We start from the raw sequence: 24,337 nt of genomic DNA on the forward strand, positions 1-24,337 counted from the left end.
CACGGCGTGGTCAACCGCAGCACGCTCATTAACACTAAGAAACACTCACTTAACACTATTAACACTCATTAGGCCTAAACGCAGCCCGATACTCCTGCCAATCCATCAATACGCACTCCTGAGCAACCAGACACCTAACAACACGCTGGATATGTCCTAAATGGAAGCCTATTCCCTATGTAGTGCACTACTTTGACCAGGGCTCTGGTCAAAAGTAGTACACTATGTAGGGAATAGGGTGGCATTTGGGATGCAAACCTCTCATAGTTCACTCTATCATGGGCTTGGCAGATCATCAACATCATAATCAAGAGAGACAGGATAATGGTTTTAGGACATAACTGTAATTATGTTAGCATATCAGCTCTGAGGGAAGAGCAATAATGTGTGAAATCAATGTGTGTGTGTGTGTGTGTGTCTGTGTGTGTGTGTGTATGAAGTCATGTCAGTTCGTGGCACACTGTCTTGTTTACAGTGACAGTCTGACAGTGTGATACTGTAGCTCAACTACAGTAGTTGCGGTTGAATGACTGATGTCTTTCTCAGGGTTGAACCAAAGAAAAAAATGGGTAAATAACAAATGAATGATGTTCGTTAGACCTCCTGGGTAGTTGACATTCCTGTAGCGGTCCCAGATTTGGGGATTGAGGAACTAGGAGGATGCGGGATACAACTCCATGCCAGAACATTTGGCTAAAACTCTATGAGTGCCTAAAGGTGATTGGTTCAAGGTTGGCTCTAATGCAATGGTTCTTAACCAGGGGTACTAGTAGCTGGCCTATACACAGGAAGTACTTGAGAAGACTCATAAGACCATAGGCTTACTGGTTAAATGCCCACGAGGGGTGAATTCGGTGGACAAAATGTATTTGTTGGTACAGTAACCAAAAAATGTTGAGAAGTTGAGAAGGGGTGTGTGCTCAGCCTCCTCCTATACTCCCTGTTCACCCATGACTGCGTGGCCACACACGACTCCAACACCATCATCAAGTTTGCCGACGACCCCGTGGTGGTTGGGCCTAAATACCGGCGACGATGAGACAGCCTACTGTGACATGGCAGTGTGGTGCCAAGACAACAACCTCTCCCTCAACGTCAGTCCAAGGAGATGATCGGGGACTACAGGAAAATGGGGGGTGAGCATGCCCCCATCCACATCACAGTGATGCAGTGGAGCAGGTCGAGAAATTCAAGTTCCTCAGTGTCCAAATCACAAAGGACTTAAAATGGTCCACATACGCAAACAGTCGGGAAGAAGGCACGACGGCACCTCTTTCCCCTAGGGAGGTTGAAAAGATTTGGCATGGGCTCTCAAATCCTCAAAAATGTCTACAGGTCCTCCATTGAAAGCATCTTGACTGGCATCACTGCTTGGTATGGCAACTGCACAGTCCTACATCACATGCTACTACACTGTGGTGCGGACAGCCCAGTACATCACTGGGGCTGAGCTCCCTGCCATCCAGGACCTCTAAAAATGGTTAAAGACTCCAGCCATCCAGACCATAGACTGTTCTCTCTGCTTCCACACGGTAAGCGGTACCGGAACTTCAAGTCTGACCTCAACAGGATCCTGAACAGCGTCTTTCACCAAGCCATTAGACTGCAAAATAGCTAACAAAAATGGACTATCTGCATTGACCGTTAATGCATTACTTAATTTCTCTATGCACTCTCTATGCAATTTCTCTATGCACACTCACTCTATGCACACTCTACACACTCACTCACACACTTAATTTGCTCATGCACACACATTCATACTGACTCTATACATATGCACACACAGTCAAATACAATAATCATATCGTATGCTGCTGCTTCTCAGTTGATTATATATTCTGATGCCTAGTCACCTTACCCTTATACATACAGTGCCTTGCGAAAGTATTCGGCCCCCTTGAACTTTGCGACCTTTTGCCACATTTCAGGCTTCAAACATAAAGATACAAAACTGTATTTTTTTGTGAAGAATCAACAACAAGTGGGACACAATCATGAAGTGGAACGACATTTATTGGATATTTCAAACTCTTTTAACAAATCAAGAACTGAAAAATTGGGCGTGCAAAATTATTCAGCCCCCTTAAGTTAATACTTTGTAGCGCCACCTTTTGCTGCGATTACAGCTGTATGTCGCTTGGGGTATGTCTCTATCAGTTTTTCACATCGAGAGACTGACATTTTTTCCCATTCCTCCTTGCAAAACAGCTCGAGCTCAGTGAGGTTGGATGGAGAGCATTTGTGAACAGCAGTTTTCAGTTCTTTCCACAGATTCTCGATTGGATTCAGGTCTGGACTTTGACTTGGCCATTCTAACACCTGGATATGTTTATTTTTGAACCATTCCATTGTATATTTTGCTTTATGTTTTGGATCATTGTCTTGTTGGAAGACAAATCTCCGTCCCAGTCTCAGGTCTTTTGCAGACTCCATCAGATTTTCTTCCAGAATGGTCCTGTATTTGGCTCCATCCATCTTCCCATCAATTTTAACCATCTTCCCTGTCCCTGCTGAAGAAAAGCAGGCCCACACCATGATGCTGCCACCACCATGTTTGACAGTGGGGATGGTGTGTTCAGGGTGATGAGCTGTGTTGCTTTTACGCCAAACATAACGTTTTGCATTGTTGCCAAAAAGTTCAATTTTGGTTTCATCTGACCAGAGCACCTTCTTCCACATGTTTGGTGTGTCTCCCAGGTGGCTTGTGGCAAACTTTAAACGACACTTTTTATGGATATCTTTAAGAAATGGCTTTCTTCTTGCCACTCTTCCATAAAGGCCAGATTTGTGCAATATACGACTGATTGTTGTCCTATGGACAGAGTCTCCCACCTCAGCTGTAGATCTCTGCAGTTCATCCAGAGTGATCATGGGCCTCTTGGCTGCATCTCTGATCAGTCTTCTCCTTGTATGAGCTGAAAGTTTAGAGGGACGGCCAGGTCTTGGTAGATTTGCAGTGGTCTGATACTCCTTCCATTTCAATATTATTGCTTGCACAGTGCTCCTTGGGATGTTTAAAGCTTGGGAAATCTTTTTGTATCCAAATCAGGCTTTAAACTTCTTCACAACAGTATCTCGGACCTGCCTGGTGTGTTCCTTGTTCTTCATGATGCTCTCTGCGCTTTTAACGGACCTCTGAGACTATCACAGTGCAGGTGCATTTATACGGAGACTTGATTACACACCAGGCAGGTATTTATCATCATTAGTAATTTAGGTCAACATTGGATCATTCAGAGATCCTCACTGAACTTCTGGAGAGAGTTTGCTGCACTGAAAGTAAAGGGGCACGCCCAATTTTTCTGTTTTTGATTTGTTAAAAAAGTTTGAAATATCCAATAAATGTCGTTCCACTTCATGATTGTGTCCCACTTGTTGTTGATTCTTCACAAAAAAATACAGTTTTATATCTTTATGTTTGAAGCCTGAAATGTGGCAAAAGATCGCAAAGTTCAAGGGGGCCGAATACTTTCGCAAGGCACTGTATCTAACCCTACCACTCCAGTATCCCTGCACATTGTAAATATGGTACTGGCACTGACCGTGTATATCGCTTACTTACTTTCTAGTGTCCTTATTTCTATTTCTCTTGATTTTCTTCTACTTGACTAATTTAGTCATTTATTTGTCGTAAAACAGATATTGATTACTGCATTCTTGGGAAAAAACAAGAAAGAAAGGCATTTCACTGTATTTGTAGACGTGACAATAATAACATGAGACTTAAACGACTGCATACAGAGACAACACAGGCCGTTCCATTTCTCTCTGCCTGACAATGTGTGAGTGACTGTACTACTCCAGGGAATGAGCTTGTGGGTTAGACGCACCTGCAGGGAACCTCTTTTAATGTGACACGTCCATCTTAGTCTACATCTCAACTGTGTTTATACAGAGTGTGCGACAGCCATCTCAGTCCCCTCCCATCACTCTTGGCTGAACTTTGTGGTAACGTACACACATCATTAACAGATTGTAGATACTGTAGATCACTAGGAACTATGTGATTTTTTTATTTAACTAGGCAAGTCAGTTAAGAACAAATTCTTATTTACAATGATGGCCTACCCCAGACAACACTGGAACAATTGTGCACCACCCAATGGGACTCCCAATCATGGCTGGATGTGATACAGTCTGGATTTGAAACAGGGACTGTAGTGACACCTCTTGCACTGAGATGCCGTGCCATAGACCACCGAGCCACTCTGGAGCCCATGGCTTGTCTCTGGGTAAAGCTACTTACCCTACTTAAAATCACATAGAGAGACAGAAATGGAAGGAGCGAGGGATGGACAGTTAGAAAGAAAGAAAGAACAAAAGAAAGAAAGAATGAAAGAAAGAAAGAACACAGAAAGTTCCTAGGGCTAGAACCCTGGACTCACAATCCAGTCAGAACTCAGACACAGACATAAACACTCACTTCTGGGGGTAGTGACTGGTGTTGTTGATTCCCAGGTGCTGAATGTCCTAATAACCATTAGGCGCGCACACACACACACACACACACACACACACACACACACACACACACACACACACACACACACACACACTTATGGAGTGAGTGGTGCTGAGTGTTTGAGGGCCAGGCAGCGCCACAGCAGACATGGCCCGGCCCTCGTAACCATCACATAGACTAAAAGGCATCGGTGATGCTGAGGGCCATTTCAAAGAGTTCAGCTCCAGTTTTACAAGCCTTTACAACCTCTCATTTAGGAGGTGGTGGGAGAGTGACGAGTCTACAGAGAGGAGTTTTAACACTAACCAGGGCTTATTGGGGCTGTGGAGTAATCCGGGTCACTGCAGAGAGGTGGAACTTTGTTATTCACTGTGTGTGTGTGTGTGTGTGTGTGTGTGTGTGTGTGTGTGTGTGTGTGTGTGTCTGTTTCACTAGAGCTTTATTAAAGATTTATTAAAGATAATAAAGATTGTGGCTAGTAATGGTGAGCGGATCTTTACCGTCCTTCTATACCCTCCTTTATATATATTTTGGGGGGCAAGCTCCAGTCCTAGAATTTGGATATGAAAAATGAATCACTTCTCACAGATTTCCTCACTCTAACTCTCAACACCTCAGTCCCAGGGAGAGATACCTCACACGATAATACATCCGAGAGGCAGGGAAGGATGCGTGGGAGAACCACACCATGAAAAATAAGCCTCAATCTGTTTGACTGGGTCTTCATCCAAAGATGCTATCAGGATGTAATAAGGATTCAATCTGCATTCCTAATGTACATAACAGACTGTAAATACTGACCAGATCACGTAACTTTTCACTGTACAAGATGTCTTAAATGATGAGGAGATTGGGAAATAGTATGCTGGACCTACTATTTGGAGGAAGGGTAGGGGTAAAGAGGTACGGGGACATAGCTTCTGCTTTAAGAATGAATTAATCACTGCATTTAAAGTTAATATAGGTCCTGAAAGGTCCTGAAATTCAGGTCATATGACAAGGACACAACATATAAGCTGAGGACGCCTTGTAGCTCACAACACCCCCAGCCAGCCAGGGGCCATTGCTGGGTGTTAGGAGTTTTTCCGCTCCCTCATTAAAAGGCAATTCAAGTTGTCACTCGCCACTTGTGATAGTTAAAGCAAACACCATAATGTTTCCCACATTTCCCTGCTCTCTCTCTCTCTGCTAGACTCCTGCCTCTACATGGGCTAAATCCCAAATGGCACCCTGCATAATGCACTACTTTTGACAAGAGCCCTATGGGCCCTGATCAAAAGTAGTGAACTACATAAGGACTAGGGTGCCATTTAAGACGTGCCCATACTGTACTAAGCACTCCACTCGATGAGCTGGGCTGAGACTGACTTTTTGGTTTAATGCAGTAATAAGAGCAGTGTGAGAAATATGCACATCTCACATTTCCACACCGGGTCCCAACTCCCGAGGCACTGAGGGCGGCATGCATCTCGCCGGTTCCTGCTCTACTTTTTTTGTGGCTATTTTCGTGTAAATTATAACTTTGTTTTCCTTGCAATATTTCTTACGACCGACAAACACTTCTGGATCATGAATGGGAAGCTACACACTTGTCTCTCAGCCTCCCAGATCTGGAATACTATTCTTTCCTTTGTTCGGCGCACAGTTGCTTACCTGTTGCTGCTGACCGAGATAACCGAAGGCAACGAAGAAGAGGAAGGAAATGGAGACTACAAGCTAGGCTGAAAAGACAGGCTACATGGCCTCTTCCTGGTATTCTAATGGCTAATGTCCAATCGCTGGAGAATAAACTTTGTGAACTCAGAGCGAGGCTTCAATCGCAGAGGGACATCAGGGAATGCCGTGCCTTTGTTTTAACAGAAACATGGCTGACTGACAATATAGTCGACTCTGCTATTCAACCAGATGGCTTTTCCATTTTTCCGTATGGATCGAACGGCAGTTTCTGGTAAGAGTAGGGGGAGGTGTATGCTTGCTAATCAACAATTCCTGCTGTACCGAAAAAACATCTCGAGCTCCTGTTCACCTGACCTGCCGACCCTACTATATGCAGAGGGAATTCATGTGTGTCATTATCACAGCTGTGTACATGCCGCCAAAGCAAACATCAAGGCAGCACTCAGTGAACTGTACAAGAATAGTCCCGTCCCCCCATAAATAGTAAGGTGACTATTTCTGCCAATCAGATCATGTCTCTCTGTTCCTACTCCCCGCCTACAAGCAGCAACTCAAGAGGGCGCCACCAACACAGAGAATAGACTCTGGACAGAGGAGGCAGACTCAAAGATGCAGGACTGTTTTGAGAAGGCTGATTGCATATTATGTTCAAAGATTCACCCATCAACATTGAGGAATATACATCGTCAGTCAGACTTCATTAGGAAATGTGTTGATGATATTGTAGCCAGAATAACAATCTGGACATACCCCAACCAAAAACCCTGGATGAACGGGAAAATCTGCAAATTCATTAGGGACGCATAAATACAATACAGACTCAGACTTTTGGCAAGGACTACAGACTAGGACTATGAGGCAATGGCTAGAGACTATAATGGACTACATTTACATATTTAGCAGATGCTCTTATCCAGAGCGATTTACAGTTAGTGCATTCATCTTAAGATAGTTAGGTGGGACAATCACATAACACAGTCATAGTAAGTACATTGTTCCTCAATAAAGTAGCCATCAGCAAAGCCAGAGCTAGTAAAGGGGAAAAGTAAAGTACAAGTGTTAGTCTTTTTTGACGGGGTGTGGGGTGGTCACGGTCGAGCGTGAGAAGGGTGTACATGGGGGAGGAGGGTGCTGTGGGGTTATTTAAGATACTCTTTGAAGAGGTAGGGTTTCAGATGTTTTGGGGAGATGGACAGGGACTCTGCTGTCCTAGCTTCAGGGAGAAGATGATTCCACCATTGGGGTATCTGGGCAGAGAAGAGCTTGGACTGAGCTGAGCGGTAGATGCCCTCCCTTAGGGGTGGGAGGGCCAAGATGATACCAGAGGTGGCAGAATGCTCGGGTTGGCGTGCAGGGTTTGAGCATAGCCTGAAGGTAGGAAGGGGAAATTCCTCTTGCTGCTCTGTAGATGAGTACCATGATCTTGTAGTGGATGTGAGCTTCGACTGGAAGCCAGTGGAGTGTGCGGAGGAGCAGGGAGAACATGGAAAGGTTGAACACCAGGTGGGCTGCAGCATTCTGGATAACTTGCAGGGGTTTGATGTAGAAATTAGTGTCTCCACCTGGGTGTCAGAAGGGGGAATCAGAAAAGTAGTTGAGTGTCATCCACATAGCAATAATAGGACACACCATGTGAGGATATGACAAAGCCAAGTGACTTTGTGTAAGAGAAGAGGAGAGGGCATATGACTGAGCCCTGGAGGACACCAGTAGTGAGAGTATGTGGTGCAGACACAGATCCTCTCCACGTCACCTGGTAGAAGCAGCCTGCCAGACGGGATGCAATTGAAGAGTGTGCAGAGCCTGAAACACCCAGGCCTGAGTGGGTTGACAGGCAGATCTGATGGTGCACGGTGTCAAAGGAAATTGATCAATCTAGAAGGATTAGAACATAGGAGAGAGAGTCAGCTTTGTCAGCCTCCGAAAGTGGCTTTAACAGCGGATACAGAGGAAGAGAAGTTAGACAAGAGGGAGTGAAAGGATGATAACTACACTTCCAGATTGCCTTTCCTCCATTTACACTCAGCAGCCTGCAGCCGTGTTCTGTAAGCTCGCAATGAGTCACGGAGCAGGAGGGGAGGGCTGAGCCGGCCAGGAGGAAAGGGGACAGTGCTCGTCATGGGATGCGGGATGCGAGGAGAGTAGGGTCGAAGAGGCAGAATCGGGAGACAGGATGGAGAAGGATTTAGCAGAAGTGAGAGATGATAGGTAAGAAGAAGAGTAGAGAGAGAGAGAAGACTGCAATGGCGCATAACCATCTGTGTAGCGGCTGAGTGGTTAGGGTTGGAGGAGGGGGAGACAGAAAAGGAAACAAAGTAGTGATCAGAGACCTGGAGGAGGGTTGCGGTGAGATGAGGTCAAGCGTATTTGCCTGCCTTCTGAGTGGGAGGGGACTGGGAAAGGGTGATGTCAAAAGAGGCAAGGAGTGGAAAGAAAGAGTTGGAAATAAATTAAAACGCAGATGTCGGGAGCTTATCAAGGTGTCAAGCTCATTGAGGAGCTCTAAGGGGACCTGGTGGACGATAGATGACAACAATGTTAAGTGTGGCTGGACCAGTTACAGTGACAGCATTGAATTCAAATGAGGAAATGGACAGGGGAGTGAGGGAGAAAAGGCAAAATCTCCACTTCGGTGAAATAAGTAGCCCTGTGCCACCACCGCAATGACCAGATGGTCTCGGACTATGAGAGGAAATGCAGTCAGATGAAGAGAGAGAAGCTGGAGTAGTAGTGTTCTCTGGGGTGATCCATGTCTCCGTCAGGGCCAAAAAGTCAAGGGGCTTAAGGGCAGTATAGGCTGAGATGAACTCAGCGTTCTTGACCGCAGATCGGCAGTTCCGAACGCTGCCAGAGTCCAGGAATTCCGCATGGGTTGTGCACTCAGGGAACACTAAATTAAAAGGGTTTCAGCCAAGGGGTGGGGAGCGTCTGTAATGTGAACAGGTATAGAAAACCAAAGCTACAAAAGAGCAAAATGACATATTCTGAAAATAACTAGCTGAGAGAATGGTGTGGAGCCTTCCTCTCTTTCCTTTCTCAAATAACTCAGTGGAACAACTTGGCAGAACTGTCTTTGTTTCGGCGACGGTCTTAGTTTTGCGGCAAGACCACCACTGGCAGCTGCCACTGAAAAACAGGGGAAACTGAAGTACTAACACTAATTGCTAATTGGATTGCAGAGGTGAAGACCACACCTCCCCATACTAATTGTTGATTGCCTAGGAGAGGAGAAACCACTCCCTTTCCAATACAACCACTGACTACAAAGATAACAACAGTCACAAATTGCCCTGTCCCTTAATCCTGGTTGATGTGTCAACAATCATCTGCAAATTCATAGCAGTCAGCAGCTCACACACCAAGTAGGCTATTGGGAAGACGGGCAGCACTTAAAGTAGATGGCCCTAGCTAGCAAAAAGACAGAACTAGATGACAACAGGTTAAGTCAAGAAGTATGCAATAGTTACTACTGGCGATACAGTATCAGGAGTCCTCTAGCTATAGAAGGCAAATCCAGCTGTGCTCACCAAAGCCTCCCTCCCAGATCAGCTTAACACATTCTATGCTCGGTTCGAGGCTGACAATACCGAGCCATCCAGGAAGGCTCTCGCTGCTCCGGAATACCAGGTGCATTCGCTCTCCGAGGCTGTTGTGTGGAAAACTCTGAAAAAGAGTGAGTAGTCACAAAGACCGCCAGCCCAGATGGCATCCCTGGCCGCGTCCTCAGAGTGCGTGCTGACCAGATGACAGCTGTCTTCTTTGACATCTTCAACCTGTATTCCCCACTTGCTTCAAGGAGACCACCATCATCCCAGTGCCCAAGAACACCATGGTGACCTAGCCACTGCACGAAGTGAAGCATGAAGTGCTTTGATAGGCTTTGAGAGGCTGATCATGGCCCACATTAAGGCCAGCATGCCAGGCACACTGGACACATCTCCAATTTGCCTACTGCTCCAACAGATCCATGGAAGATGCCTTTTCCATTGCTATTCACATGGCCCTAACACATCTGGACAAGAGGAACACCCACAGTATGTGAGAAGGCTGTTCATTAACTACAGTTCAGAATTCAGCACTATTGTTCCCTCCAAGCTTGACACCAAGATCAGAGGCCTGGGTTTGGACACCACACTATGCGACTGGATCCTGGACTTCCTGACGCGCAGACCACAGGCTGTGAGGATTGGCAACAACCCCTCCTCCACACTTACACTTAACACAGAAGCCCTAGAGGGGTGTATACTCAGCCCTCTGCTGTACTCCCTGCTCACCCGTGACTGCGTGGCTTTGCACGACACCAACTCCGTCATTTGCTGACAACACCATGGTTGTTGGCCTGATTACAGACAACAAGAAGTCAGCCTATAGGGAGGAGGTAAGTGAACTGGCATTATGGTGCCATGACAACAGCCTCTCCCTCATCGTCAGCAAAACAAAGGAGTTGATTGTTGAATTCGGGAAGCAGAGTAAGGAACATGCCCCGATTCAACATCAACGGGCCTGCAGTAGAGAATGTCAGCGGTTTTAAGTTCCTCTGTGTCCACATCACCGAGGACTTCGCATGGACCAACTGTTGACAAGAGTGTGTAACAGTGCCTCTACTTCCTAAGGCAGCTGAAGAAATGTGGCATGCCACCCTTGGTCATCTCCAAATACTACCACTGCACCATTGAGAGCATCCTGACCGGTTGCATCACAGCCTGGTCCTGGAATTGTTCCTTCCACGACTGCAAGGCCCACCAGCGGGTGGTGAGGGACAGGGCTCCTATTTATCAAGGATATCTACTCAAAAAGGAAGTCCTGGAGCATCATCAAGGACCCCACACACCCCAGCCACAAACTGTTCACTCACGTACCGTCTGCCAGATGGTATTGTTTTTTTGTTTTTTGTTTTTAACCGTTTTAGTAATTACAATAACTTAAAGATCTCTAATGATCGGTGTCCCACCCTCGGGACATTTGAGCTAATGTGCACTAATGTGATTAAGTAGCAAAAACATATTTGAGCAGACTTGATCCAACATTTTGAACAGAAATGCAATGGTTCATTGGATCAGTCTAAAACGTTGCACATACACTGCTGCCATCTAGTGGCCAAAATCTACATTTTGCCTAGAGTCCTAAGTCAGATAATGGCCTTTCTCTTGCATTTCAAAGATGATGGGGAAAAAATACAAAGAAAATGCATCGTTTTTAAAAATCTTTTACCAGATCTAATGCGTCATATTCTCCTACATTAATTTCCCATTTCCACAAACTTTCCACAAAGTGTTTCCTTTTAAAAGGTATCAAGAATATGCATATCCTTGCTTCAGGTCCTGAGCTACAGGCAGTTAGATTTGGGTACGATATTTTAGGCAAAAATTGAAAAAAAGAGTCTGTTCCTTAAGAGGTTCTAGGCATGTCAGTTAAGAACAAATTCTTATTTACAATCTGGCCAAACCCTAACGACGCTGGGCCAATTGTGCGTTGCCCTATAAGACTCCCAAGCACAGTTGGTTGTGATACAGCCTGGAATTGAACCAGGGTCTGTAGTGACACCTCTAGCACTGAGATGCAGTGCCTTAGACCTCTGTGCCATGAGGACTGATACCAACAAGCTCTGAGACAGCTTCTATCTACCAGACTGCTGAACACTTAAAATGGACTGACCACTGTCACTGACTCTCTCCGCACCTTAGCCCACACCCAGACAGACACACACACACACACACATACATTCATGCTACACACACACATCAAAACTGCTTCATACTGTACTCTTACTTAATATTGCTAAATACAGCACAATTTAAACACAAGCCCCACAATCCCACCTTCCCCAAGACACATGTAAACATTGGACTATAAATTGTGCCTACCTGTATTATACTTATGCTAAAATGTTTATTCTATTCTACTGAGCCATTTACTTCATGCTTGTATTCTCTTATATTTATATATATATATTTTTTTTGCATTGTCGAGAAGGAACCTGCAAGGAAGCATTTCGTTGGACAGTGCATACCATGTGAATGCTGTACATACAACTAATAAAACTTGAAACTGTTGAAACTGAATGCCAGGAACTGATTTGCTGCTCGAAACCATCAAATCAAATCAAATCAACCCGTATTTGTCACATGCGCCGAATACAGTGTGGACCTTACCGTGAAATGCTTACTTTACAAGTCCTTAACCATCAGTGCAGTTCAAGAAGAGTTAGAAAAATATTGACCAAATATACTAAAATAAAATATGCTAAAAAGTAACACAATAAAATAACATTAACGAGTCTATATACTGTGGGTACCGGTGCCAAGTCAGTGTGCAGGGGTACAGGTTAGTTGCAGGTATATCGAAGCATATGGAAGCTGCAATAGACCTTGTGCTCTCTTACTTTCTTTTGCCATTGCTAGAGTAATCAGAAATGAGGAACCAGAGGGGAAAACCTAGGGACACTGATCACACTTTTATTATCCACACTACATGACGGTAGGCTTCAGAGCGTGAGATGGCCTTGTAAAGACGTCTCAGTCATCACTCTACCTCCCGTGTGTCCACTTCCCCTTAAAGAGATGCTTGTAAAAAAACAATACTCATTTATGTCAAACATACATTTGTGTTGCTGTATGTTGCTCGATAGTTGCATGGGACTCTGTGGAGGGAGCTCTTCACTGTCTTTGTTTCTTTTTTCTTTACTGTCATATGTAAGCCAATTGCTTAAATATGAACACACATACACACACTGATTTTACTCACATATCCCATAAATGTATACTTCATCAAACCAATTCCAGCTGTTAATAATTTGGAGGAATCAACGGATAACAGCCAATATCACTACTTTACTACCATTCTGGAGCACCTTCTAACAGCCAGGACTGTGCGTGTGTGTGTGTGTGTGTGTGTGTGTGTGTGTGTGTGTGTGTGTGTGTGTGTGTGTGTGTGTGTGTGTGTGTGTGTGTGTGTGTGTGTGTGTGTGTGTGTGTGTGTGTGTGTGTGTGTGTGCGTGTGTGTGTGTGTGTGTGTGTGTGTGTGTGTGTGCGTGTGTGTGTGTGTGTGTGTGTGTGTGTGTGTGCTGCCCTTACCACAGTCCTGCATGGGTGTTTATCATTTTAACCAATCTCAGTCCTTCATGTATGGGCAGTGTGTGCTCTGTACAGTCCTTCATGTAGGGCAGTGTGTGTGTGTGTGTGTGTGTGCACTGTACAGTCTTTCATGTAGGCCAGTGTGTGTGCTGTACAGTGGCATTGCCTGTCAAGGTTTTTGGTACCATGGGCACCGTCCACCCCCCATCCTGCCCCACCCCATCCCACCCACCCAACATGGCAGGACATGGTCCCTCTCCTGGAATCCTGTGGTCCTCGTTGGGATGCCCTGTTGCCTGCCTGTGTCCAGCTGCTTATTTTTCAAAGGAAAGAATGTGAGAGTTGGCGCGGCGCTAAACAGTGTGGTTTTACAAAGCTAACTTTAATAAGATGGCCGATGAGAGACAAGGAGGTAGAAGGGCCCAAGTGTGGTGGGAAGTGGCGGGGCAATGCGGGGCGGGAGGGTGGGTGTACACGTGTGTGCCTTTGCGTGCGAGCGTGTGTGTGTGTGTATACCACCCCCATCACACATCCTTTCACCCCACCTGGCAGAGAATGTCCCAACAGAGACTCTCTCCTCTTATACAAATAAACCAGATATGAGGCACACACACTCCCATTGTCTCTGCTTAACATTGAGCAGATGAAATAACAGTGAATGGGAGAGTGAGAGAGCATCTAAAACAACATGATCTGAAGACACACATCTAAATGAGGGAGTCGTTTAGTGCTGAACTCTAAGCCCTCCTGTCGACAGGCTGATAGCGTCTTTATTAGCTGCTCTTCATACAGACACAAAGACATAGTGAAGAGATGGTCAGTCAGTCAGTGGTCTGAATAGCAGCAGCTCTCTGAAGAGTTGTGAAAGTTCTTTAGAGAGATGCGCACAAACTCACACACACGCACACCAACAGTTGGCATCCAAATGTAATACAGTCAGTGGCGACCCGTCCTTCAGGGCAGGTGGAGCTGGTATCAGTTTTATTTAACTTTTGTACACCTGGGGTGTTCCCGGTCAAAAATGACCCATCATTAGAAATAAATGGGTGAGACGACAATTAGTGTATAAAATTGAGTTCAGGCACATGCCCATTCATCAGATAGACACACTTCCTCTCCCAGACCCCCACATGCATGTATGCATGTCTGAGCACACACACTCACACCTCACTCCCCTTCTTGGCTTCCATGGAACCCCCCACGGGAACCTTTCCCCAATAGAATCTTTCCCTCACGGGAACCACTGTTGGCATTCTCACAAACAATCACAACATTGTTTCAGTAATATATAGAACTTTTCTCGCAGCTCTGGTATATAAAGCTTTTTTGAGGCCTTGCTCACAATTCATTCTGTGGCAGCACAATGACCAAACGATATACTGTATGTGAGGCTCTTGATCATATCTTTGATCATGACATCGGTGAGGAGGAGAGAGGCCAGGAAACTTACAGTGAAAATGGCTTAGAGGAGAAAGTAGTCTGTGATAAATAGCACAATATGTTTAATCTGAGTATTTGTTATAGTCAAAATAATCCATACATTATGCTTTTTTTCACTCAAAAACGAATTGTATGAGCTCAGGTCAATGAGGCCTACAGGCCTACAGATCTAACACCACATTAGGTGATAATATGTGTATTATGGATTCATAATCAGCTATAATGGGGCGGTTATTTTGGACCCGGGGAACACAGAATTAATTAACATGAAACGAACACAACAGGAGGGTTAAGCAATTCTGCCATATCAGCTATATTTTTAAAAAAAGGCAGTAAATGAGGCTGAATGAACTGTTTCACTGCCAGACAAGGCTCCGCTGATGCCAGGTGTAGCGGTTGTAAGGATTCACTCCATGGTGCTGAAAAGAAGTTTGTATGCACCGTTTGTCACCGTTAAAGTGCAATTAATGTATTGTTTAGTGTTGTGTTGTGTTGTGCTGGCATGCATCTAAAAAGCATTTTTGTTTGCCACACCAAGGTTTACGTGCTAAAATCACCACGGGTAAAGACCATAGGGAGCACATGAGTTTCAAGTTTGGGGAAACTTACAATTTATCCTACCATTTCTACTGATCCACGTGCCAGTTATGATTATTTTCAAATGCACAATTTAATTTCAATAATCATGTTTTTGTTTCTCAAAATCATTGTCACGTGGTTAATCATTTAAAAAACCTTTTGAGAGTTTACGTCATCAAGATCTACATGTTAAAATTGCCACTGAATCAACATTGGTTCCAGACATAATGTTATTATTATTATTTCAACTGTTTTGCAAGTCGGATAAACACTGCAAACAGCCTACCCGACCGCTCGGAGGCGTCCGCATGGTCCTAAAGCACACTGTTGCGCATTTTGCATGACATTTTATCGCATTTTATCACAAAGATAAAACTGGGGAGGGACAAAAATGCAATTTCAGAATGTGGGGGGGACATGTCCCTCGTCCCCAGGGAAAGTGGTGCCCTTGGAATCTAGTTTACAATAACAGTTAAATCACCTATTTTTTATATATATATACATATATATATATATATATATATATATATATATATATATAATTATGCCAATTTCAAAAATGCTTTTTAAGAAAACACATTTCCTGGGCTTAGTTTTGATTATTTATTAGTCATTAGTAATGGTTATAGGGCTCATGCATTGCCCCTGTGTCGGTGGTGTTGTATATGAGCCTGTACAGTGGTTGCTTCCTGTCTGTTTTATTATGGCTTTAAAATCAAACGTAGCTCTAGGAAGGGTGTTAGCCCCAGTGTGGGTCTATGCAGCCTGGCCTGCCCCTTCGCTTCCCGAGGGAGGTTGGGGTCTTAAGTGACCGAGCCTCCGATAACAATGGATGCGGTTGGCATGTAGTTTATGTGTATCTGGGTTGGTGCCCAGTGCGGGTAGACTGTGCCTCATAACCAGTGGTTGTGACAAAAGCACATATCACAGCATACTACAGCAAACTCTCTAGAGACAGCAGGAGCGGTAGAGATCCTCTCAATGATCGGCTATGAAAAGCCAACTGACATTTACTCCTGAGGTGCTGACCTGTTGCACCCTTAACAACCACTGTGATTATTATTATTTGACCTTGCTGGTCATCTAGGAACATTTGAACATCTTGTCCATGTTCTGTTATAATCTCCACCCGGCACAGCCAGAAGAGAACTGGCCACCACACATAGCCTGGTTCCTCTCTAGGTTTCTTCCTAGGTTTTGGCCTTTCTAGGGAGTTTTTCCTAGCCACCGTGCTTCTACACCTGCATTGCTTGCTGTTTGGGGTTTTAGGCTGGGTTTCTATACAGCACTTTGTAACATCAGCGGATGTAAGAAGGGCTATATAAATACATTTGATTGATTGATTGATACTACAGGTTGAGGAGGGTGTGAGAAGCTCAGTTCTGGTGATAAAAAAATACATTCTACTCCAAAATGAATGAAAATAAAATGATGCTGACATCTAAAATATATACTGAACAAAAATATAAACGCAACATGTAAAGTGTTGGTCCAATGTTTCATGAGCTGAAATTCAGGATCATAGGAAATTTTCCATACACACAAAAATATTTTTGCTCTAAAATGTTTTCAAATTTGTTTACATCCCTGTTAGTGAAAATGTATCCTTTGCCAAGATAATAAATCCACGGTTTGCTGATGTCAACGTTGTGAACAGAGTGCCCCATGGTGGCGGTGGGATTATGGTACGGGCAGGCATAAGATACATACAACGAACACAATTGCATTTTATTAATGGCAATTTGAATGTATATCGTGACAAGATCCTGAGGCCCATTGTCATGTCATTCTTCCCCCCACTATCACATCATGTTTCAACATGGTAATACACAGCCCAATGCTGCAGGGATATGTACACAATTCCTGGAAGCTGAAAATACCCCAGTTCTTCCATGGTCTGCATACTCACCAGACATGTCAACCATTGAGCATGTTTGGAATGCTCTGGATCGTCATGTACGACAGCATGTTCCAGTTCCCAATATCTAGCAACTTCGCACAGCCATTGAAGAGGAGTGGGACAACATTGCACAGGCTACAATCAACAGCCTAATCAACTCTATAAAAAAGAGATGTGTTGCGTCGCATGAGGCAAATGGTGGTCACACCAGAAAACCAGATACTGACTGATTTTATGATACACGCCCCTAACCTTTTAAGGTATCTGTGACCAGTCATGTGATATCCATAAATAGGGCCTAATTTATATATAGTGTATATATACTGAGATCATGTGACACTTAGATTGCACACAGGTGGACTTTATTTAACTAATTATGTGACTTCTGAAGGTAATTGGTTGCACCAGATCTTATTTAGGGGCTTAATAGCAAAGGGAGCGAACACATATGCACTTACCACTTTTCCATTTTAATTATTTAGAATTTTTTTAAACAAGTTATTTTTTAAATTTCACTTCACCAATTTGGACTATTTTGTGTATGTCCGTTACATGAAATCCAAATAAAAATCCATTTAAATTACAGGTTGTAATGCTAGAAAATAGGAAAAACACCAAGGGGGATGAATACTTTTGCATGGCACTCTACCACACCTTGACCAAACCGGCCCTGCGCATGCATCCACGTGCGCCATCCCCACCAGACGCGTTTATCCCCACCAGACGCGTTCATGACAGGCAGGTTAAAGTAGCAAAACCAACTTAGCTAGCTTGTTGTTGTTATTTCATTTGCACTGGGAGATTAACATTGCGTTGTTATTTGACTAGAAATGCATATGGTCCTTTTGTTTTGCTGGATCTTTGTAGAATTTCACTCCATTTTGAGTCATACAAAATGTGTGTTCTCTACTCTGACAATTAATACAAAGATAAAAGGGGACACCTCGTTTGTTTTTAGTTCGTTTTCTTTGATGAATCTCTCCTTGTTCATGTTGTGCCCTAGAAACGAATGTGTAGCCCTGTCAATAGATTGATTTATTATAAAAAGCTAAAATGTTGATACATATACCTGTCATTGAAATTACAAACTAATTTGTGGAATATTAGTTTTCTACATTATGTAAAAGCATTATGTTCCTAGTGAGATGCATTATATTGAAAATTGTACACTGTCTATTTAAGATCAAGTTTTTAATGATGACATGCATTGCTATGATCATTGATCTCCTGAAGAAGCTATCCCTTTTCCATTCTTTCTGCGCCCACAAATGTTTGCATATATTGGCAAAGTTAACAGTTGTTAGCTAGCTAGGTAATGAGGTAACAATTATGACTGAACAAGGTGTAAAACAAATCCCAGGTAGCATATTTGGTCCCTTGGAAGTTATGGGAATGTATGTTTTTGGTTTCACATTGATTGTGTGAACTAAGTCATGTTCTGGGAACAATCATTTTCAGGTTGCAAGGACGTTCTGAGAACGTTTTACTCTGGTTTCTTGAATTTTTTCCTGGGAGCTTTTATTAAGGCTCTGAGAAAATAAATGACAGGTTATTTGGAGGTTTTTAAATAACTTCCTTAAAACCTTCACTGAATGTTCCAATAAGACTTTTAATAACACTGCTAACGTATTTGGGGTTAACTTGGTTTACTCCAAGCACACATGGAAATTCATTTCCTTTTGCATAATCATGCAAACACATTTATTTTTTATTGTGACATGGGATCATTGACATTCAAACCTATAATCTTCTGTTCTCTATCCATGGAATTAGTCTTCTGCGCCACCGGAATGGAGCTAGTTTTTTATGCATACATAGCTGTTCATTTTTGTCTATTCAGATGGGTCCAATTTCAAAGGAATCAAGCACATTCAGATCAGGTGTGGCCAATTAGTGGGTGCAGTCAACACACCAGAACACAATTAACAAGATAGAGGATAGAGAGTTTTGTTGGTGCTGAGAACGAAATGTATATGTTTTTAAATATCCTTCATAGAATGTTCTCTGAATATTACTAAAGTTTTCTTGTGGATTTTATGTAAAGAGTTCTTAACGTTCTCGGAACAATTTCAGAACATGACAAATAGAACTATGAGAAAACCTGTGAAAACCTGTAGGAAACGTTATTACCAGAATAACTTTGTTTCTAAATGTTCTCTGAACTATTTGAGAACATTCCCAATGTCAAACCAAATTGGTCGCACTTTAGAGTGCTGGATGTCTATATCCCCCCTCCCCTTCATTCTGTTACAGACTACACATGGCTTTCATCAGCTGAGGCAGTGCAGAAGTGTGTGTGTTGTGTGTGTGCGGATAGTGTTAATTGCAAACACCTGAGTGACATGCTTGGCTCAAGTCTTATAGCTGCTAGGATGTCACTTTGGGTGATTATAAAAGTGTCACGATACTCAGTCCCTGCTTTCACTGCAGTGACACACATTTGACTCCCACATTACATGACAATGCATTTATATATTTTTTGCACACTCTCATTCATTTAGGATGATTTACAGTAAGTACCCTAAGCCCAGATTTAAATCAAGATACTTAAGCAACTATATTAAACCGTCACCATAACGTGTAATACCTACATGAGCAGACAGACAGACAGACAGACAGACAGACACAGACAGACAGACAGAGAAATGGCTCAGTCTGTGCTCTGGTCTTAGAGAGCATTAGGTTTCAGGTGGCGAGCGTGGGTCTTAAAGGGAGAAGGGCTCGGCTTACAGCGCCGTGCAGAGAGGGCTGCCTATCGGCCCCTCAAAGAACTAGGGACAGACAGACACACTGACTCACACACATACAGGGGGGCTCAAATGTACACACACATACACGCAGGCACTGAAGCACTCACACACACAGGCACGCACATACACACCACACCTGCATGCACACAGACCACACACATGCAACACACACACACGTACACACACTGTACACAATCACACAGACATACACAAGCACACACACACGCATGCATACATACTGTACACATACAAGCACAAACAGTATACATGTGTTGTCTCCATGTATGTGGGAACAGACTGGGAAAGCAGAGGACACCAAACTCAACAAACCCTATGCTAATTGGCTGAACTCAACAAACCCCATGCTAATTAGCTGACAAACATCCATCTGAAATAAACACATCAGCTGAACAATTAACTTAACAGCCTGGGACAAAGACAGTCTAATTGTTAAGAGATGGTTCAAACGTGTCTATGGGCTGTTTGTCTGCATTTAATACTCTTGCATTTTGATAATGCTAAGCATTTACAAACACCATGCTTTGGGGTTAAATAGAGACAAAAATAAAGATCTTTGAATAGATTTCAGAGAATAGCTGTGGTTACATTTCATTCCGAAACCCGACTAACCACAGTGAAACCACGTTGATTACACAGTCATTTTGTATAATGAACTGTGCAATAAAACGAAACATCTGATATAATATGATATTGACATAATTAAATGAAAAACATGAGTAATCACTAGGGGAGGGAATGAGCTATTTCAGAGCACATTACTTTTACAAGACCAGGTTACTCTCTACACTTATTCTCCAGGTGGTACGATCATTGAACCCATTGAGATGATGCACTGCATATAGGAAGTAAAATACTACAAACACATGTCCTTTACCACATTCTGCTTTCCCTCAGCTAATTGAGTACATACTGAAGAACAGGCTTCCAACAAACACTCTCACGCATACACACACACACACACACACACACACACACACACACACACACACACACACACACACACACACACACACACACACACACACACACACACACACACACACACACACACACACACACACACACACACACCATGAACAGGCCCCCAACAAATACTTTCACTCTCTCTCTCTCTCTCTCTCTCTCTCTCTCTCTCACACACACACACACACACACACACACACACACACACACACACACACACACACACACACACACACACACACACACACACACACACACACACACACACACACACACACACACACCATGAACAGGCCCCCAACAAATACTCTCTCTCTCTCTTTCTCTCTCTCTCACACACACACACACACACACACACCACAAACATCAGAGAGGAACAACAATGGTCCAATTGACTAACCAGCTGACCAGCTAGGGAAGAAGTATGGTGCAGAGCCACAAGTGGACCTGGAATGTTTTGAATGTGCTCCAGAAATTCAGGCATGCAAACTTTTCCACCTGCTCTGGAAGCCAGTGATTCACACAGGGACAATAGAGACATGGCTGACCACAGAGGAGACAAGAGCAATGCAACTCATGAAGACAGCTAGAGAAAAGACACACGCACGCCTGCACACACACACACACACACACCTCCTATCTCACTCTTCCTCTAAACTAGGGGATTTCTTTGTCATGGTGAATTAGGAGCCAGCTCTGTACTTCACAAGTTAATATGAAGAAAAACTCTCGATTAGATAAGTAACAATAACAACTTTAAGGTTCACATTTTATCAATCTGGGTAGCAAAGTCTTTGAGTAGAGGAAGCACGCATGGCAAATGCTGAAAGATGAATTTCCCCAAAAACAGGGAAGGGCCAGCATTCCTCATATAGTTACGATTACAGAAACGCATGAATAGCAGACGACTGGTTGTGTACATGAGTCGGTCTGGGTGTGTGCCTACGTGTTTGTGTGTATTGCACTGTTTTTCACCCTCCGGACTATCACAGGCCGTGTAATGCACACCACACGCCAAACGTGGCCAAACTTGGCGCATCGCCGGAACGTCTATTAATGTTAGCAGGTTCCACTGGCACTAAGCAACAGAGCTCACCCTGTCCTGTCCTGGCCATCCCATAGACATAGACCAATCTGAGGGGTATTTATCACACTCTCCCTCTGAGCCTCTCCCAGTCTGGGTCTACAGGCTTAGGGACACTAATCCTTTACAAAAGGCATCCATCCACTGAATACACACTTGAGGAAAACTTGGGATGCTGTAAACAACTATCAATATTAACTGGTGGTAGAGAGCGTAAAGCTCAACGCACTCTTCTGGATTCCTTCGATACACAGCCAACCCAGCAACAACTGACACTAGTGTAAAACAGTCCAGCGTGTGCGTGTGCGTGTGCGTGTGTGTGTGTTTGCATACATGTAATGTTCATGTGTTGCGTGCGTAGAGGCTTTGATAACCATGATATAGCCATGAACCAATAGGAGAGAAGAGAGAGACGTACCTGGTGGGCAGGAACACTCTTGGGGGACGTCCCTTGCCGTGCGCAGTTTGGGCATCACTTCACTCAGTCTCTGGGGAGAGAAGGGAGAGAGAGAGAGCGAGAGAGAGAGAGAGAGAGAGAGAGCGCACGAGAGAGAGAGAGCGAGAGAGCGAGAGAGCGAGAGAGCGAGAGAGAGAGAGAGAGAGAGAGAGAGAGAGAGAGAGAGAGAGAGAGAGAGAGAGGTAAGGCTCTGAAACAATGCAGACTGCGTGTGCAGTAGCAATAACCATAAATTCACCATAAAAGGTTTAGTAAATCCAGACTTGATCTGGAAACATTCATTTATCTGAGTTAGAGGGGAAAGTGAAGGCCAGGAGAAATGTTTTGGTACAAACATTATGTTGAAGATTACTGCACATTCCAGTTGGTTTGACTCAAGTCCATCTCCCGTCGGTAGTTTTAAGAGGGCTATATAAAGCAACCACTATGCAATGAGACATACTGGTGAATTTTGTGGGTTTATAACAAGCAGTATAAGCAGTAAGATTAACTTAAATAACTTAACCTATTGTTAGAAATGGACATTAACCACTATAAGCAATACATCAATCATTATGTAGCACCTTGGTAACGTGAATATAATACTGTAAAAAATGATAAAGTGATGTAATTATAATTTTACCAGTTCAGGTAAATAATGTACGAAAACGTAACCAGGTTTTCAATGACCTTTCCATCATCCTTTCTATCAAGAGGGGACTTTTTGGGAGATAGCCTACAACATATATGGTGAAATACTGTCACAGCACAGACAGACAGTATAAAAGCCAGCTTGTGTATCACCAAGCTTTACATCACTTATCTTTCATCAGGCGATACCTGATAATATCTAGAGACAGAAGGAATCTCACAGCGGTGACTTGACCATTTGAGTCAGTCGCTTGAGGAATCAACATCTTCAGACATGAGTCATTATGTCATTACGCGCAACATTACGCACGGCATTTAGTCTATTCTGGCTACATATTATGGAAACCCAAACAGGAAGCTGCATGAATAAAAAATAAAGAGAAATACACTGTGATATATTTACATAGTGTTACATTTTAAATGTCCCCCCCCCCAAAAAAAAAAACGTCGTGTAGCTAGCTACCTCTTGCAGGAGCGTCTCGATAGAACTCCTTAGTGCCGGTAGTACAGTCCCATCCTCGCGCGTGAAGGCGCTCTCCGGAGGGTTAAACACTGTGTTTTTCTCCAACTCCAGCGCATCCAGTCGGTTCTCCAGTTGGTAAGTCTTGAAGCTCATGAGTAGGCAGATGGCTATGGAGCTCAGGGACAACATGAAACACACCACCATAGGGAAACAGACCAGACAGCGCAGGAGAAGAGACCTGGGCGCGCATGGACGGAGTGCTGCCTTGCTCTCCCGGTTATCCTCCGTTGAATCCATAACTTTAAATCCCGGTTAGAAACAAATGGTCTTGATGAATTTATGAATAAAAAAATGTATAATGATGAAATATGCGCATTTAGTAACTAAACTATGTCAGACTTTGTAGTGTGCTGCTGCTACACATTCAACTCACCCCAACACGGTTTCTTAAATTAGCCTTGGAACAAGAGGCTGAAATGCTGAGCGCGTTGCGCACGGTTTGCATATGGCAGACACAGATGGGTGCAATCTGGATGCGCACCAGATAAATTGAGTCCTCTATCCCAGATCGTTTTGTTCCTGCGCTAGAGAGTATGTGGATGGGATGGGGAATCAGTCAACAGTCAAATTTCTTAAAAAAAAAAAAGTTGCATGTTCGGCAAATTGAGATGCGCCCGCCCGGTTGACCATGTGGGGGAGGGAGATACAGTCGACAGAGGGAGAGAAATGTTGGCTGTAGATCGACAACTTCCGTGAAAGCGTGAAGTTATAAGGCTGTGAATGTGTATAGACTATAGCCTAGATATGTTTTGAGTTACTTTGATTGGATTCAATC

The 24,337-nt window shown here is 43.7% G+C and overlaps 1 protein-coding gene across 7 annotated transcripts in view; it reads right to left on the reverse strand.

Annotated features, from left to right (window-relative positions):
• LOC109864605 (collagen alpha-1(XXIII) chain) overlaps nucleotides 1-24,132 on the reverse strand; it is a 204,965-nt gene extending 180,833 nt beyond the window's left edge. For 4 of the 7 annotated variants that reach the window (XM_031797653.1, XM_031797652.1, XM_031797650.1 and 1 more), the window contains exons 1-2: nucleotides 23,503-24,131; nucleotides 22,371-22,440 (exon numbers count right to left, since the gene is read on the reverse strand). In XM_031797653.1, coding sequence (XP_031653513.1) covers nucleotides 22,371-22,440; nucleotides 23,503-23,799 — 367 coding nt within the window. In that variant the 5' untranslated portion in view covers nucleotides 23,800-24,131. Of the gene's footprint in view, nucleotides 1-22,370; nucleotides 22,441-23,502 lie in introns of all 7 variants that reach the window. The other 3 variants (XM_031797654.1, XM_020452457.2, XM_020452456.2) reach the window with 1 other exon arrangement.
• Nucleotides 24,133-24,337: the final 205 nt, after the last annotated feature.

Source organism: Oncorhynchus kisutch, linkage group LG19 (genome assembly GCF_002021735.2).
Source record: "Oncorhynchus kisutch isolate 150728-3 linkage group LG19, Okis_V2, whole genome shotgun sequence".
In the NCBI taxonomy this organism is placed as follows: Eukaryota; Metazoa; Chordata; class Actinopteri; order Salmoniformes; family Salmonidae; genus Oncorhynchus; species Oncorhynchus kisutch.